A 17,279-nucleotide genomic window follows, 5' to 3' on the forward strand; every position below is an offset into this window, starting at 1 on the left:
AAGAGGTCTATAACGTACCAGTCCTACAAAAAAAAACTGATAGTGATAAAAAAAAGGTTCAGAGCTCAAATCTCATACAAAATAGTCCCAACATAAAAAAATGTGGAATAAGTTCTGTGACTTAGATTTTTGGCTTGAATTGTGTATTTTGTCTCATGGCCAGGAATTTATGTGGTCTGTGAGGGTTGGAACATTTCTGAGTGTTTTTGGAAGGTCACAGATGTAAAAACAGATGCACTCTGATGTATTCTGTGTGACTGAATCCTGATAACCGGAACACTTAAAGATGTGATTTAGCACCTTTTGCCTGCGTTGTTACCTCTGCCAGGAACAGATCAACAATGGAACTTTAAGTGTTGCCAAGTGTCCAAGATGCCTCTGAGGAGCAAACATGGCAAAACTTAGCAGATGCAACTTTTTTCAACACAAAAGCTGAACAAATGCTACACATATGACTTTGTACAAATGCTTATGCACTCAAAATAAAGTGCAGGATCTCTAATGAATTATGCCACTTTTATCTTGATCACTCAACTTCAAAGTAAAGAAAAAAAAAACACTTTTTGCAGGATAACAGATTAAATAAATCATGGAGCTATCGTTATATCTTTATATAGACATATATACATATATATATATATACATATATACACACATACATACATATACATACATACATATATATATACATACATACATATACATATATACATACATATATACATATATACATACATATATACATATATACATACATATATACATATATACATACATATATACATATATACATACATATATACATATATATACATACATATACATATATACATACATATACATATATACATACATATACATATATACATACATATACATATATACATACATATACATATATATACATACATATACATATATATACATACATATACATATATATACATACATATACATATATATACATACATATACATATATATACATACATATACATATATATACATACATATACATATATATACATACATATACATATATATACATACATATACATATATATACATACATATACATATATATACATACATATACATATATATACATACATATACATATATATACATACATATACATATATATATATATATATATATATATATATATATATATATATATATATATATATATATATATATATATGATGTCATGGAGAAATTACTCCGGCTTTCTGCAGAACAACTGCTTCCGCCTACTTGTGTGCGCCCAGACAGATTTGATGCTGATCTGGGCCCCACAGGGGCCATTCTAACTGTTGCAGAAGTCCCTGATCTTCTTTCTTTAGGAAGTAACTCCTATTTACTTCTTAAAATATTGTCAAACTTGTGCAGTGTTGTAAATGAAAGTAGGAGAAACCCCAATGCTGTGAAGATGCACCCTGTGGAAACATTAATGTGTATATCAAATGTAAAAAAAAAAAAAAAAAAAGGCTATAAGTGGGGGTTGGGTTTTAGTGTGTGTGAATGTGTGTGTGTTATGCTTTTTTCTATCCTCTTTTCATTTCACTGTTTGCCATTACTAAGATTTAATAACTGGACTTTAATCGCTGTTTGATTTAAGTAGTAAAACTACTTAATTTGGTTGAGAGGAATTTTTTAATGAAAATTACATAATATCACTCCATTAATATTAAATAACAATGCAAAAGTATACAATTTCACTATGCTTTTACTCTTAGGGCCTATTGATTTGTGATGCCAAGAGTTCTTGATACATCTGTAGTAAGCAACAGTTTTTTTTTTAAACGTTAAGACTTTATTTAGCCACAGTTTATTTTCAGCTCAGTGCAAGACTTTGCTGCAGTTTCCTGTCATTTTATGTTTGCATAACTTCTGTTGTGACAGATTAGAGATGGGCAAAATGAAGATAACCACCAACATAGTCTAGCTATGTCACTAACTAAAACCAAAAAATAAAAAAGAGAAGATAAAGTAAGAATTTTTATTGATCCTACAGGAAATAATTTATTGTCCTACAGCTAAACATTAAATACAGTTAATGTTTAAAAAAGCCAAGAATTAAGAAAACAAGATTACATTTTTAAAAAATTAGGCAATTTGTATAACACATTTAATATACAATAACAATTCAAAGTGCTTTACATAAAATGTTAGAAGCTTAAAGAAATAAAGACATTAAAGAGGAAAAAGCTCAAATAAAGTAAATAAATGCATGAAATAAAGGTTCCTCTGTGACGAATTAATGGTTGTTTTGATAGGTGACAAATACAGCTTTTTATCTTTACTGAAAGCAGCTGAAAGTTTTTGCAGTTTTCTGTGAGTTTGTTCCACATGTGAAAAGTGTTCCACAAAGTAAGAATACTTTCAAAGAATAAACTTAATATGAGAGGAATATAGAGGAAGAGATGTTTAATGTGTAATGGATTGATGTGCAACAAAAGTAGTCAGGATAGTACTGTGTTGCAGTATCAATAGTATGCCATGACAGTAATAGCATTATGATGTAAAGTTTTTTTTTTTTTTTCCCTTTTAATAGTTATTCATGTCTATGAAACAGTCTGATTGCAGCAGACAGGAAAACTTCCTGAAGTGTTCCACCCTGCACTTTGGTGTTAGCAGTCTAAGTGAACATGCTTTGATGAAGCTCTTCCAAGGCAGGATGAGGATGTGAGGGATTGTTCATGATCAAGATGCCATCCCCAAATCTTTGAATGTCAGGCTAAAATGTCAGCGGTTTTCTTAAATACGCCGACCGTAATCCTTACCAGATGCTTCTCCTGGCAGCTTCTGCCCTCAGAAGCAAATTGAAAAGAAAACTAAAAAAAAATACTGAAGCCGACGAGAAAAAAGCATTGTCATCATTATCACTGCCAAGCATAGCTTCATGCTACTAGCTCATTGTGTGTATTAAGTATTCATGCAAGTGTTAAAAGCAGAAAGGCCCAGACTGTGTTTGTGTTTGTGTCTATATAAGAGTTTGTCTAAGTGAGGCAGCTCTTTAGTCAGCTGGTCACCAAATTGCTCTGCCCACACACAGCTTCACTCCTCCACATTCAAACAGTGATGAGTCACATGCTCCATTCTTACACTTTTCTTCTCACAGTGTCTTGTTGGGACTCACTAACTCTTATCTATGTCTCTGAGAGGGACAAACTTTCCATGGACTGTTCATTTCAAAGACCCAGGTACACATTAAAAAAAAAAAAAAAAAAAAAAAAAAAAAAAACTTAATATCCTTTTGAAATGTATTTTGAGCCCTATATTGACCTAACAATGAACTATGGGAAAGTTGATGAACTGTTCAGCAACCTCCTTATGTCAACACTGCAGTCATAAGGCCTGTCTTTCATATCAGCAAAATTGTCACAGTGCATCCTCATCAAATGTCTGCCTCTCAATAGGTAACCACAGAACATGAGACAAGAGGAGATGAGAAGAGGATAGAAGCAGAGTTAAAGAATGCTAACAGTTTAAGAAGAGCCTTAACAAGGTTGTTCAACAAGGCATTTTTCAGTCTGCACTGATAGTAGTTGATACCTCTTTTTCACTTTCACTTTTATGTGAGAAACTTAAGTGTTGTATTAAATTTTTTTTTTTAGGTTCTGCCATGCCATTAAATGCATGGAGTGAGACCAAAGATGAGAATTAAGGAAAATGGTGCCTTCTGCTGTTCAATCACTTATGCTTCCAGCAGTGGGAATAATGAAACTGTCCCTGTAAATTGGTGAATGACAATTAATGTGATAAGTCATCTGTTCAGGGAGAATTTGTAAGGCGTTGGGAGATGCAATACAGTTCTGTTTGTGATGCACATTTGTTAAAACACATTACATGCAAGAATAGTTTTTGTTCTTCTAGAACTTTTGGACATTAACTATAGCTGAGGAGTGGAGGATCAGCATGTCTGTGCTTTGCTGAAACTGTGTGAATGTGAGAGCTGCTGTTGCACATGACACACAAGTGTTTTTTTTTACAAGCTTTAACAAGGAGCTCTCTGGATAAGGAATATTTCATTACACTGTTGACAGATGTCTTAAATTTATAAAAAAAGACTTTTTTTTTAAAAATAACTTTTTCCTTATTATTCTAATGTTGAAACCAGAATTAATGACATCAGAGTTTATTGATCTTTTAGCCCAGTTTTTAAAATAAAACTTTTGTCACCGAGTTTCAGTATGAAGCTGAATTGATGCCATTTGTTGGGGTTTTGGGGTTAAAGAAACCCTCAAAACAGGGACGTCAGCGGTCAATGGCAGGGTGAAGCGCGACATATGAGTGACAACAAAGGTCTCCACAGTTGACTTTTAGAGCTCTGAATTTTGGTTTACTTTTCAGGTTTTTCCTTTTACAGACAGCTCACCAATGGCAGGGTGGATAACAGCAGGCATCACAGCATCTCAAACCCCAAATGCCTCTCTCTTCCCCCTCCTCCCCCAGTCACACAGTCCATTTTTACAAAACTAGTGTTCTAGGACATTACAAATTACACACAAACCACTATTTACAACCCAATTCCCCAAAAATTATTTACATACATACATACAATTATCTATATACATTGTGACTTATTAAACTAATACATAAAAAAACAAAACACATATCATCCAAAGATAAATAAAAAAAACCCAGTCACTCCTACCCCTCTCTACTCTGCCTCCATCATGAAACAGTTCTCCACAGCTTAAAGGCTGCCTCCATGTGTGCACTCCATGAGGCCAGGCCCAGCCAGACCTCAGAGAGAGAAAGAGAGAGAGAGAGATGTTAGTGATCCTTATGCAAAACAACATCACAAAAACAAAACTTAGCAAAAACAACAAACAATGCTACAATATAGGAAACACATTTACCTTTGCCCTACCCCTACATACAAGTTCATCAGGCTAACAAAAGTTTAATTCAGGATTTTTTTTTATCCTCATTGTGAAGCAGAACGATTTACTCAAAAGTGCATTGTGTAAAAAGGAATCTCATCTAGTGATAAACAACAGCAAAGAAATTACTTAACATACCAAGCACAGTTGAATAGACAGTGGATGTCGGTGACAAAAATTCTTCCAGGCATTAAGCTATTTTGATCCATCAGTGGACCTTATGCCTTCAAATTGGCTCAAATGGTGTGTCAGTAATGGGCCACGAAGGCCCTCGAGTGCCACAGTCCTGCAAATGTTAGGAGTTTCCCTGCTGCAACACACCTGAGTCAAATCAATGGCTAATTAGCAGGCATGTGCAGAGTTTGATGTCAAACTCTGCACAAGTCTGCTAATTAGGTCTGATGTGTGTCAGGTTTATTGCAGCAGGGAAACTCCTAACATTTGCAGGACTGTGGCACTCGAGGAACGGAGTTGCCCTACACCTGGTGTAGTTTATGAGCTGCTCGTGTTGTTAGGGATTGTGCTTGGAAAACCTGCAGTTTTTTGTCTCTATTTGGAAACCATGTGTCTGTGTTTAAGACCTTTTTGTGTGAGAAGCATATACTACACTTAAAATTGACTGACTGGAAAGCTGTTCCATGTTGTTGAAAAGGCTGCATGAGTTAACAATACTTGTATATTCCCTTGCATTGTTGCTGTTGCGCACGAGTTCATCACTGCATGTTTAATCACCTTCACCCCAACAGTTCTTTTGTGAACCAAAGGTGAGGGCAGGACCTTTTTCTGCCATGTTTTCTGAAAATCTGGTTTTCTCTGGAGTTTTTCCACAATCTTTTCATCTCAGATTTAGAACAGCTTTGTGTAATTTGTGTGTTCAACCCATAGACTGTATATAAAGAGATGGACGGAGCCTCTGTGACGTCACCCATAGGTTTCTGAAGAGCTGAATTGAAGCTCGGTGGGCGGTTCCTACCGTTGCCATGTTGGCAGTGTTATGCGCGTCATCTCGCCCGGAAAATACAAATATGGGCAAAGAGGTGGAGCTGAGAGGGGAGCAGTGAGCGTCATGGCGAATGATTGACATCAAGCGAACGCCGAGCTAAAAGCTAACCGGGCTAAACCTGAGATAACGGGAGCTAACCAGCTAATGGAGGTAAGCAGGCTAAAGCTAAGTCACGTTGTTAGCCGGCTAAAAACTGCGGTTGTTCTACGTTCTTCTGACTTGAAGCCGGAGATCGGTACCTGTCAATCAAAAGAACACGCTCCTAAATATGCCAAACTTCAAGATTAAATTACTTTTAAACAGGCGAGTTAGAAAATAATTCACTCCCCCCCCCCCAAGTTGTCATGAAGGTAAACCTGACCTATAAACCGAAAATGGATTTTTGAACTAGGCTGTAACCATGTTTATTTCCTCCGTTGGCCTTTTTAACATGGGAGTCTATGGGGATTTGCTCTGTTTTGGAGCCAGCCCCTAGGGGATGAAGGGGGAACTGCAGTTTTATGCACTTCCGCATAGGCTTCACTTTTAACCGCCGGAGGATGCCGCTTGGTTCAACCATACATTACCTACTTTGGTAAGATTGGAACTGGATGGATTGACAGGACCAGATTAGGTCCTGGTGTTTGTCCCTCAGATAACAAATCTTGTTAACTTTGGTTAAAGAATTGCCTGTAAAACCAGCTTTGCTTTCTACAACACATTAAAACTTCTTCCCGTCACTTCATCAGGAGGAATATGTTGCTTTAAGCTAGGTGGCAGTGGTCACATTTATTCAAGTGTAGGATCTTCATCCTAAAATGGAGCTTCAACACAGCAAGACTGATGGTGGCCCACTCTTTAATTGATCTCTGATGGTAATGGAGTAAAGGTATAAATATTTTTGCCTTTCCACTGTACAGGTTGTTCAGGTTATGTGAAATCTTTTGTGGTTCTCAAAGTCAGTGTCTGAGTCATGCAGTTCAGAAAGAAGAAATGAGGAGCAAACGTGTGATATGACTTTCATGTCCACAGACCACTCCCACAAGTAAAGCATCTCCCAATGTGCCAATGATTGACCACTGGAGTATTTTACACAACCAACTACGTGAGCTTTAGAAGCAGAGAAGTTATGGGCGAGAAATGGATACGAGAAAGTTGAAGTGTTCACATTTCGTTTATTAACTAACAAATGAAAAACAGCACATTTATTGTTTTGTTTGCTTTTCACAGATATTCAGGAGTGTTACGAGGTGACCTTGCAACTGAATGCAGAAAATACTGTTGTGAAAGAAGAGAACAGTCAGGATGCGTGGGAGGTAATTTTTCTTCTTTACGTAATAGATTGGAGGAATACTGTTTTATGTTTATGTTACACTGGGCTTCACTTTATTGTACACAGCTGCTGTGTGCTGTCCTTTTGTTTAGTAGCTAACACAATATGTCACTTTTATGCATCTCTCCCATTTAAATATGGAAGACATGTTACAGTCGCTATGACTTCAGGCAGGTGCTGGAGTGCCACAAGGGGAGAAAGATCAGTAGAAACCCCACATGGTTGGATGAAGAAGAAGAAATTAGAGTCAAAAGAGCGCTGATAACCATTTGCTCATCAGTGGGTTGCTCTCATGAAGTCAGCCAGTCATTTCATTGTAACCAGCGTTTAGTCACATGAGCAATGAGAATATTTTTAGCGTAGGACACTGAAACAACTCAAGCGATGGGAGAAAAACGCATTTTGTGATTTATACTTCAATGTTTAAGTAGCATCATAGAGCTCAGTCTGCATGCTGAAGCAAGTGAAGCATCAATAAATCCATACACTGATTAAATAAAGACTTTCTTTTGTCACTAATTTCCTAATAGCATTTGGAGGGGTCACTTAATATCATTAGTATTCTTTAATGCTACTTCATAACTTTGCTTGATCTATGCCAAAATGTTAATGAAATTGATCTTTGGCTGACTTCTATAACCCATTATTTGAAAAGTCTGTTGGCTGTTCGTTTTACAAGAGATTTTGGAAAATTTCTGAGATTTTTGTGTGTCCATATATTTAGCTAAATGGCTCTGTGTAACATGCCGCAACGCAAACTGAAGACATGATTTCAATTATGGACAAAATTTTAAATTTAATTAAAATAAAAGTCATTTAGACACAATGGACAGCTTTGACTCTGTTGAAAAAAAGACTGAAGGAGGATTCTTCCACTGAATTATCAGACTAATAGAATTAAATGAGTCTGAAAGATGTTCAAAGAAAATTATTCCGTAGAGAAAAAAAGAAAAATGCAAGCTTAATTTTCCAAAGGTTCTTCTTATGGGTGTCCAGATAGGAACAAACATGCAGTCAGGGTTAAAGTTTCTTTGATGCCTGATCAAATTAATCTCATTATTCTACATCACTGTTGAAATTTGACATAAGCAAAAAGCAAATTGTTGGATAGAAGTTTAGGATACCTAAACAGTGCATGATAACATGAATATCTTCTTGTTTTCCAGCAAGTAGAAAGCTGTACAAAAAGGATACTTGCAGAACTTAAATTGGGCCGGGTAGTCTGGGGGTGAGCCTTGCACATGAGTTGGCGCTGCCTCATGTGATCACAAAACAAGCCACAAAACAAATTAATTACCTTAATTACCAAAAAAAATGCTGTTTTTCCAGTATTGTAACTTTAGCTAAATTAACAGTGTATCAATTAGTCTGTAAATTCTAGTTAATCCATCAAATTTCAATTCATGGAAACTTGAATAGCTAATAAAAAAAAAGACTGCATGTAAACTTGTCAGTCAAAGCCTTCAATCATGCAAAAAAAACTTTATTTGTGAAGCACTTTTATATCCTCATCCGCAGGTAATTAAATAAATAATTAAAGCATAATATGAAAATAAACTAGACAACAAAACAATAAAAGACCAACAACAGAGTAGAAAATCAGGTAGGGTACATAGTTTTTTTTATTATTAGAAATTAATAATTCAGAATTAAATAATTCCAAATTAGCAATTTCTCCTACGAGTTCACATGGAAATAATAATTCCATATGGAGGTTTACATGAAACATGTCCTTACTTAATTCCCCTTTAGAGCGGCGGGTTGGGAAGGGTTCTGATTGGACGTGATGTATGACATCTACCAAAACAAAACAAAAAACAAAGTTTGCTCCATGCTTCATGTGTTTTCAGTTGTAACTTATAAAAACTACATACAAGTATCAGTTTTGCCGCTATCTTGATAATTATTTTGAAGCAGCAGCTTGAGACGAGCATACTACTTCACTTTTTGCAGCAACTGAGAAGGAGAAGAAAGATAGACCACTGCACACAGGAGGCAAAAGAACACTGGGAATTGGGACAGGACAAGGTAACGAGCATGCGCAGAATGACCTGAATTAACTTAGAGCGGAAGGTTTACATGACAGAGGAATTTAATAGTTTGGAATTAAAATGTGAATAAATAAGCCTCTTACATCGGAATTAAGTTTAATTCTAAATAGAAATTTGCATTTGGGATTAGGTGTTTACATGTTCATTTTTTATCAGTTTAAAGCTAAATTAACTTTTATTCGGAATTAAACAGGAATTAAAACTCCGATGTAAACGTAGCAACTGAGTGATTTTGCTCTCTGAAGTTAAAAGCGAGGATAAAAGGATGAGTTTTTTATGAGAAAAACTCATCCTTTTGAGTTATGAGACTTATGAGACTTAAATCCACTAAAGTTCTGTAAAACTTCACAGAAAGAGAGATTGTTCCAGAGTTTAGAGTTCCACTCTAATAAAATATAATAAAATCCTAATTTCATAGCAACGGTGTCATTTGACAAGGTCATCATTCAAGTAACTTTAACATGATGTTTGTGCAGGAATTCCAGCTCACTTTCTTGTTCAGTGATGTGCCACAATAACATTAGATGTATTTTGGTGAATCAACTAAATTTCCCTCCCATGCATGTAAACTGGGATAAGGATAGTGGTTCATTTTAATGGCCAGGTCAAGCTGTTACAATGACTACCTGAGTGGTGGAAATAGGGCTGGGCGATATATCGAATATACTCGAGATATCGTGGCTAGTCCTCTGTGCAATATAGAAAATGCCTATATTGGTCATATTCGAGTATCCTGTTGTCACACAGTTGTTTTTAGCTGTGGGCGAGGTTTTCTCACTCCTCCTCGACTCTGCACCACTTTGCACAGAGAGTTAAAGTAAGCGCACCTAGTTACGTACATAACGTGAGCTACGTGCTGCATCATGAGAGGCAGCGTGTAGCTACCGTTGCCAACTTGACGACTTTCTCGCTAAATCTGGTGACTTTTTTTGTGAAAAGCGACTAGCGACAAATCTAGCGACTTTTACTGGACTTTAAAGCGCATATTGTAAAGTTATTGTCACAAGCGAGTCTCTCCCCGTCCTAAAGCACTCAGTCGGCTCTGGCTGCAGCTGCAGCCAGTCAGAGGAGCAGAGAGGACACCTGCACGACTCCACCTACAGTCACAATGAACTGCCAAATTCACCACTGATCCCGTTCTGGATTACAGAGTGGGACATAAATTACAAAGTTTTTCACGTCACGCAAAAATAATTAATTCTATTTGATTACATTCACAACCTCTGTCACTTACTCACCTCATCCACTGTGTGTGACACAAGCATATTTATCTAGCTCGTCATGTCTCTAGAAAGTACAGAAAGGAGTGGGAATCGAACCCTGAATTAAAAGCTGGCTGAAGCTGTTTATTGGAGATGATACGAGGACATTCTGCCTGTATTATAAGACTGATTTCTACGCTAAACTCTGTGATTAAAAAAAATCAAACACGTATCCATAAAGCAAAGCCTTATAATAGTTCAACCTAAAGCAAGCTAAAACAAAAAAAAAACTAAAAAAAACTAAAAAAGTAAGAAAACTACACAAATAAAAAAACATAAATGTATCTCTGTCAAAGTGTCTTTTTTGGGTCACTGTGGCAGTCCCAAGCCCAGATAAAGGAAGAGGGTTGAACATGCACCTAGCAATTCCACAAAACATAACAATCCTTTGGTTAAATTTGACATTTGATAATCTAACATTTAATAAAGCAGGACAAAAGCTGATTTATACAATGTGGTTTTAACGGTATTCAAAATAATTTTTCAAAGGGATAGACTGTTTCAGTGGCAAAAAAAGAAAAGAATAGAAGAAAAATAGTACAGGATCCATCATCTGGCGGTGGTTTGGATACCGGAGAGAAGATGTTGACCAAACGACTGTCGTATGCAAAGTATGTCGCAAAAGTGTTGCCACAAAAGGTAGTAGTACCACAAATTTATTTCTTCATTTGAAAAGTCACCTCCTAGAGCACCTATTTTCATACGTTGCATTTATTACATGCAAAGTCACTTTATTTTGTTTTAAAATGACATGTTTGTGCCACTGCTTTAACTGTTCAATAAATACGGTTTTGATCAATTTGCTTCGTTACAATTTCATCCTTTTGGCATGAATATTTAAAATCAGCATATCTTAATGCAGTGTGAACAATTATGTTTTAATATAGACACAAAATCATCTTACTGATGTGATTGTATGCACCAAAGCATTAATTCAAGGCTAAGGTAAATATCGAGATATATATCGTATATCGTGACATGCCATAAAAATATCGGGATATTACTAAAAGGTCAAATCGCCCAGCCCTAGGTGGAAAGAGGCCAATAAAATTCTGTTTTAAATCCTTTGCTTCTTTTAATGTGACAAAAAATCTGGAAAGAATTTTATTTAGAATATAGAGTTCTTCTACAAATGAATTACAGATAACGCTATCTGTAATTGTGCCAGTGAAAATGAGATATCTCCACTCTTATTTAAGATTTTACATTTACCAGTTATATGAGTCAAGGTACAGAAAATAAAGGCCCTCTACTTTGATCCTCTGTAAACTATATGAGCTTTATCATCTTTGACCAGAAGTGCAGAAGTTCTGCATTTAAAAGATATTCCCTTCTTTGTCTTCATTTTAGAGAAAGGCTACTAGAGCTCAACCAAACTGATCCTGTTTAATATAATTCAACTAACGGTGACGTCTTTTATGTCGTCTTCAGAGGTCTGTAATCCAGATACCGTAAAGTAAAAGTTCTGTCCGGCAGCTGTTTCAACCAGTCATGGCAGGAGTTTTACTTAATGGTACCTGGATTGTACACCTCTTGCACACTCAGACCTTGTTTATGTCCTTTTGTTCTGCTGCATCTTTTTCATTTATTTGGTTTGTAAAAGCAAAACTTGATTTGGGCCATCAGCGAAGACACAGCAGTTACAAGTGCCAGATTAAAAAGCGCTTGGCACACAACACTTGTTGAATTGTATTTCCTGGTTTTATGAGGAATATGCACACAACTGGCCAAGTCATTACAAAGTTTCACTGCCCACCAGAGGGTTGGCATTTCTGGTCCTATTTGCATGTCCACTTCACAGAGAGAGCTGTAATTCTCATATGACTTCATTATAGGTTGCCAATGACTCCGTGCTCTGTATAGCTCAATAACATAGAAGATAATGTGTTTAAGTTAACATGAGATATCAGTTACATATGCTCATAGATTTAATATAAATACCAACACAAATTTCACATATCTTAAAATATATTTTTTCTCAGAGCCGACAGAGCACGAACAGGAACATATTTTAATTATGGTGACTTATTACTAGTATAAAATGGCTGTTAAAGAAAAAAAATAATATTCAAAAGTACTCACATTAAAATAAAAAGTGTACTTCCTGGATGGAATAGCTTTATTTGTAAATGGGCAAGCCTTGCCCACCGTGGCGACCTGTGGAGCTCAGTCTGATAGCAATTGTTTATGTCATGATATTCCTTTAAACATACAAAGCCTCAGTAAGTGAACTTGTATTCAAAATAGATTTGTTATAAATTTGTTAATCTAATTACAGAGATTTACTTTAATAAACTTATTCTTATTTGCCTGTAAGTCTTGAGTAACTTTATTTATAGATGATTTCACTTTACTATCATTTCCCAGCCTTTTTCTGCCTTGTGGGCATCAATTATTTTCATTTTCAGAATGTTAAGCAGCTACTTCAAGCAGCCCATGAATGCTGATGGTTGTAATGAGGTTTGAGGAGCCACATGTTCCTAAAGCATTAAGACTAAGTTGCCCTTATAAACACTGATCGCTACTCAAAATTCTAATATGTAATGAACTGTATCCTCAAATCTATTAGGGTGTCCAGACTTTGGTGTTGTCTTCTTTTCTTTTTCAAACGAATGAAAATAGTATAAATACTATTTAATGTATTACTTATGTACAACACTTTGTTTCAGCTGTGGTTGTGTAAAAGTGATTTATAAATAAAGTGGCATGATATGGTGATTATTAGGACTAACCTTATCCAAAATGTTGAGAAGAACGTTTTTCTTTTTTACTTCCACTTTCACAATATCACTACCTTTTACTGGTGGTGGCCAGAGACCATTGTGTTTCAATAACCTTTTTCAACTTCTAGCTATTCAGACATGTGACATCACCACTGGTTGGAAATCAAAACTTTAGTTAAGGATGACTCACTGTTTCTTGCAGTGTAGTATGTTTAGAATATGTCACTCCCAAAGCAGAGTATCCAAACCAGAAATTATGGCCATGGTTTGATCTTTGTCCTGCCCTCCTAAGCGCCTTTCAATGCTCCTGTGATCCACCCTGTCTAGCTTTTAATAGTGTTGTATGGCTCCTAGTCCTTCCTCCATCATGATTTCTCTGGATCCCAGCTGCTTGCGGGGCTCTGGCATAGTCCTGAACAGAGAGAGAGGCAAAAGGACTGATGTAGTTGTCCTGTTGGGAAGTTTGTGAGATAGAAATAGAGTTGCTTAATGGACACCCAGTGAGGTGCTCATCAGTATTCCAGCCATGCTGTCACCTGAGTGGAGGATGGGAGGGAAAGTAAATGAGTCTGCAAATTCACTGATTTGGTGCAGAGTAGCAGGTGAGAGTGGAGGGGAGCTCCTGTTGTTGGAAAAGAAATTAAAGATGCGTACGAGAAGAAGCTGTTTGAAGAAATCCTGTTCATTTAATGGTTGTTTGTTATCCAGGTTCATTTTTTGATTGCATGGAAACTGTAGCGTTTGATTTTTCTTGCATAATAGTTATGAAATTACTTTGAGAATAACGGTCAGAAAAAAAAAGTAGTCATTTCATAAATATTAGATATTGTCTGACTTCAAATGTTTAATTAATGAGATCATTTCAAGTGTGTCTGCATAATTTTATATGTCTATGTCTGTCGATGTGAGTGCAGAGTGCAAAGGGCACCCTTTTAGCTGCCACTATTTCCCACAGCAGGCAGCTGGGAGGGGCAGCTCCGGCTTTGCTGCTGTCAGTTGACCTGCCTGTCACCTCTGCCATATGGGAATGAAGCTGCCAAAGCAGAATTCACTCAGTGTCTCAGTGAAATAACAGTTTGTTTAATCCACATTGCTTCATTATTTAAAAAGTGAGAGAATACTGCAAACCTGCTTTAAATGCAGTTTTGATCCCTCAGCCACTCAGTACTCCAGCCTGCATGCTCACAGCGATAGCTGTTTTTGATATAAACATTTGTCTTTTTGCCTAGCGCATGTGAGCTTTCATTTTACTTCCTTTGTGAAGGGCGAGAGATGTGGCGCGGTTTCTTAGTGGAAAAAAAGGGATTTTTGTTAAATTATTGGTAATGCGTTTTGCAACTTTGCTCAAACGATGACCTCCTGCTCTAAAGGCTGCCCTCTGCTGACAGTTACGGGTCTGTGTGGTCGAAATTGTGACAATGATCCTGGTGAATTTCAGGTATGAACGACTTGTTGAATAGTGTGGTCACTGTAAAGCTCCGCATGTTATAAGTTAATTTACTGAGGTTTTTTTTTTTGTTTTTTTTTTTTTTTTTGATGAAGTGGAAGTTTGCTGCCGTTTGAGCCTATGTAATCTGAGCATAATTTGTCATAAAGGAGAAAATTAAATCGACCAAAGAGCACAGATCTGTTATCCTCAGGCAAGTGACTGTTTCCACAACAAATACTACTGAACTGTGAATGAGATCTTTTATACATTCCAGTTGGTTCAAAGATTAGCAGACTGAAGCCCACTTGTTTTTCTTTATTGAATTTGAAGCTAGAGCTTACAGTTGGTTGGCCTAGCCTGCAGACAAACAACATTCAGCCAAGATGCAAAGAATACAAAAATAATTTACTTGTACATAAGTACTGTAGCAAAGATAACTTTTTCAAGTGAAAAGTTTTTTTTTTTCAAGTTTTTTCAAGTGAAATTTACTGTATAAAAGTAGTGTATATGTTAAGTATTCCAGGTAAAAGTTTTTCTTTTTGTTTTGTTTGGTAAATATTTAGCATGGTGCAGGTTATCATTTTGGATCATGCAGACAGCTTATTTTGTGTTTAAAGCTGAAGTAGGTAATCCTGCTCAGAGACATTTATTTTTCTCTGGGTGAAGTGGCTCCTCAGCCTGACAGTAGTCTATACATGTTGTAATCATGAACAATAAGAAATATAGTTAGACCCTCGCAGTTTACTGTAAATCTGAAAAACTCTGTTCAATCAAAACGTTCAGACCAAATTGAAGTTGTTCATTTTTTATATTTCGTAAGCTTCTTCTCCTGGCTCTCCTCCTCCTGCAGCGCATACCTGATAGCCACACCCTGCTTATAAATCGCGTGTTAGGATGAAAATACAAAGTAGTGAAGAAGAAAAACTGGGAAGGCAAACATGGCTGAGAAAATGCAGGAAGGATTTAAACAGCAGAGAAAGAGAAAATTGTTGGTGGAAAAAGCTGCAAACTAGAAAAGCACTCGGAGAGCGCAGTCCTATGCCAAGGCTTTTAAAAAGTTTCTGGATTCAAACGGCAATCCAGATCACTACCTAAATTAAATCAGCTCTTCTTTTTCACATTTCCAGCTCCTGAAAATCTAATTAAAATCCGTCCATAACTTTTTGAGTTATCTTGAAAACTAACAGATAAACGTTGGTAAAAAACATAACCTCTCTGGCGGAGGTAAGTAAAAAGCCTTGGATCGTGCAAGGAGCAAAACCAAAGGGGGAGGAGCCAAGACAGGGCGCCACTTTTAAATATTCTTAGCTCCCCAACATTACCTACCCCAGCTTTTGATTTTCTTAAAGTTGTGTCATTAATCAGCATTAGTTGTGTTGTTATAGAATCACTTTTTTATGATTATTATAGAAGCAAACTTATTGATTGTATTTGTTGGGAAATGTGCTGTTTAAATGTGGCCATGCATTTTCATTTTCCTCATGTTCAACCTCAGCTGTGCGTGTTGAATTCTAGCACTTATGTGTGTCCATCTTTTTTACCTTGAGTGTTGGCAGATGAGCCACTCACTAACCATCTTTTTGTTGGACACTTCCAGCTCACCTGACTTTTACCTTTCAACTTCTAATTTTAGCAAAGTGAAACATCCGAGGATTTTACACCACCATTAGATCCATCTGTACATTTTCTATACCGGTTTTATCCTATTTGGGATTGCAGAGAGATGGAGCCTGTCCTAGTCTGTTACTGGGATTGTCCTGACCATTAGAGGAGGGTTTTAATAAGTTATTTTCATGTAGACTTGTCAAAAAATGATTACGTGTCTGTGTGCTGCAGGACCAGGAGGATGAGGGTGTGTCACGTGTGAGAGTGACAAGCAGGAGGAGTCCTCACAAAGTGGAGCGAGTTTCCGGCCTGGTGGCTCGCTCCCACGTAGAGATGCCAAAGGTAAGCAGGAAATAATGACCGAGCATATTATATAGGACCACAGGAATACCAGCTGCTACAACCTTGTACTTGAAATGACCCATGACAAACTTTATCCCACTCACAAAATGCTAATGCTCAAAGGGGTTCATTACCTGTGGAGCTTTATATTAATATCACCACAGAAGAATAGTCTAGATTTGTGATGATGAAAATTTTTGAAAAATGGAATCCCTACAATGCTAATAATCTCTGCATTTTCATGCTGATACATGCCAGAAAATTATGAAAATGCATCGTTTTCCTTTTGTTTATGACAAACAGTGATAACTAGCATTTATTTCGGGAGCAATTATTTGTTAATTACACTCCAAACGTTTGTTATTGGTATTATTCAGGTATAAAACTGTTCAAGCTTGAAATATCAACCTATGCTGTAAACTCAAGTGTTAAGACTGTTAAGCTTGTGAAAGCTCTCCATTTGTTGAGATTCTGTGTATCTGGTTAACTCACTGTGAAAATGTCTAGAAACATGCTGTAGAGAAGCATCTTTCATCTCACAAGAAATTTGTCCGTAGATTAAGTTTTTGCTGGTTGTTGGATTTTTATAACTACAGACTGAACGTGTACCTGTGATTTCAGCAACTTTTGGTCGGTTAGCTGTAAAGGAAAATGTTACACC

At 36.5% G+C, this 17,279-nt stretch overlaps 1 protein-coding gene across 3 annotated transcripts in view; it reads left to right on the top strand.

Annotated features, from left to right (window-relative positions):
• dlg3 (discs, large homolog 3) overlaps nucleotides 1–17,279 on the top strand; it is a gene marked incomplete at its 5' end in the record, with an annotated part of 94,518 nt that overhangs the window by 6,289 nt on the left and 70,950 nt on the right. For all 3 annotated transcript variants that reach the window (XM_079249964.1, XM_079249962.1, XM_079249965.1), the window contains 2 exons: nucleotides 7,104–7,189; nucleotides 16,508–16,618. In XM_079249964.1, the coding sequence (XP_079106090.1) occupies nucleotides 7,104–7,189; nucleotides 16,508–16,618 (197 nt within the window). The remainder of the gene's footprint in view (nucleotides 1–7,103; nucleotides 7,190–16,507; nucleotides 16,619–17,279) is intronic.

The sequence above is a fragment of the Telmatherina bonti genome, assembly GCF_933228915.1.
Source record: "Telmatherina bonti genome assembly, chromosome: 12".
Taxonomy (NCBI): Eukaryota; Metazoa; Chordata; class Actinopteri; order Atheriniformes; family Telmatherinidae; genus Telmatherina; species Telmatherina bonti.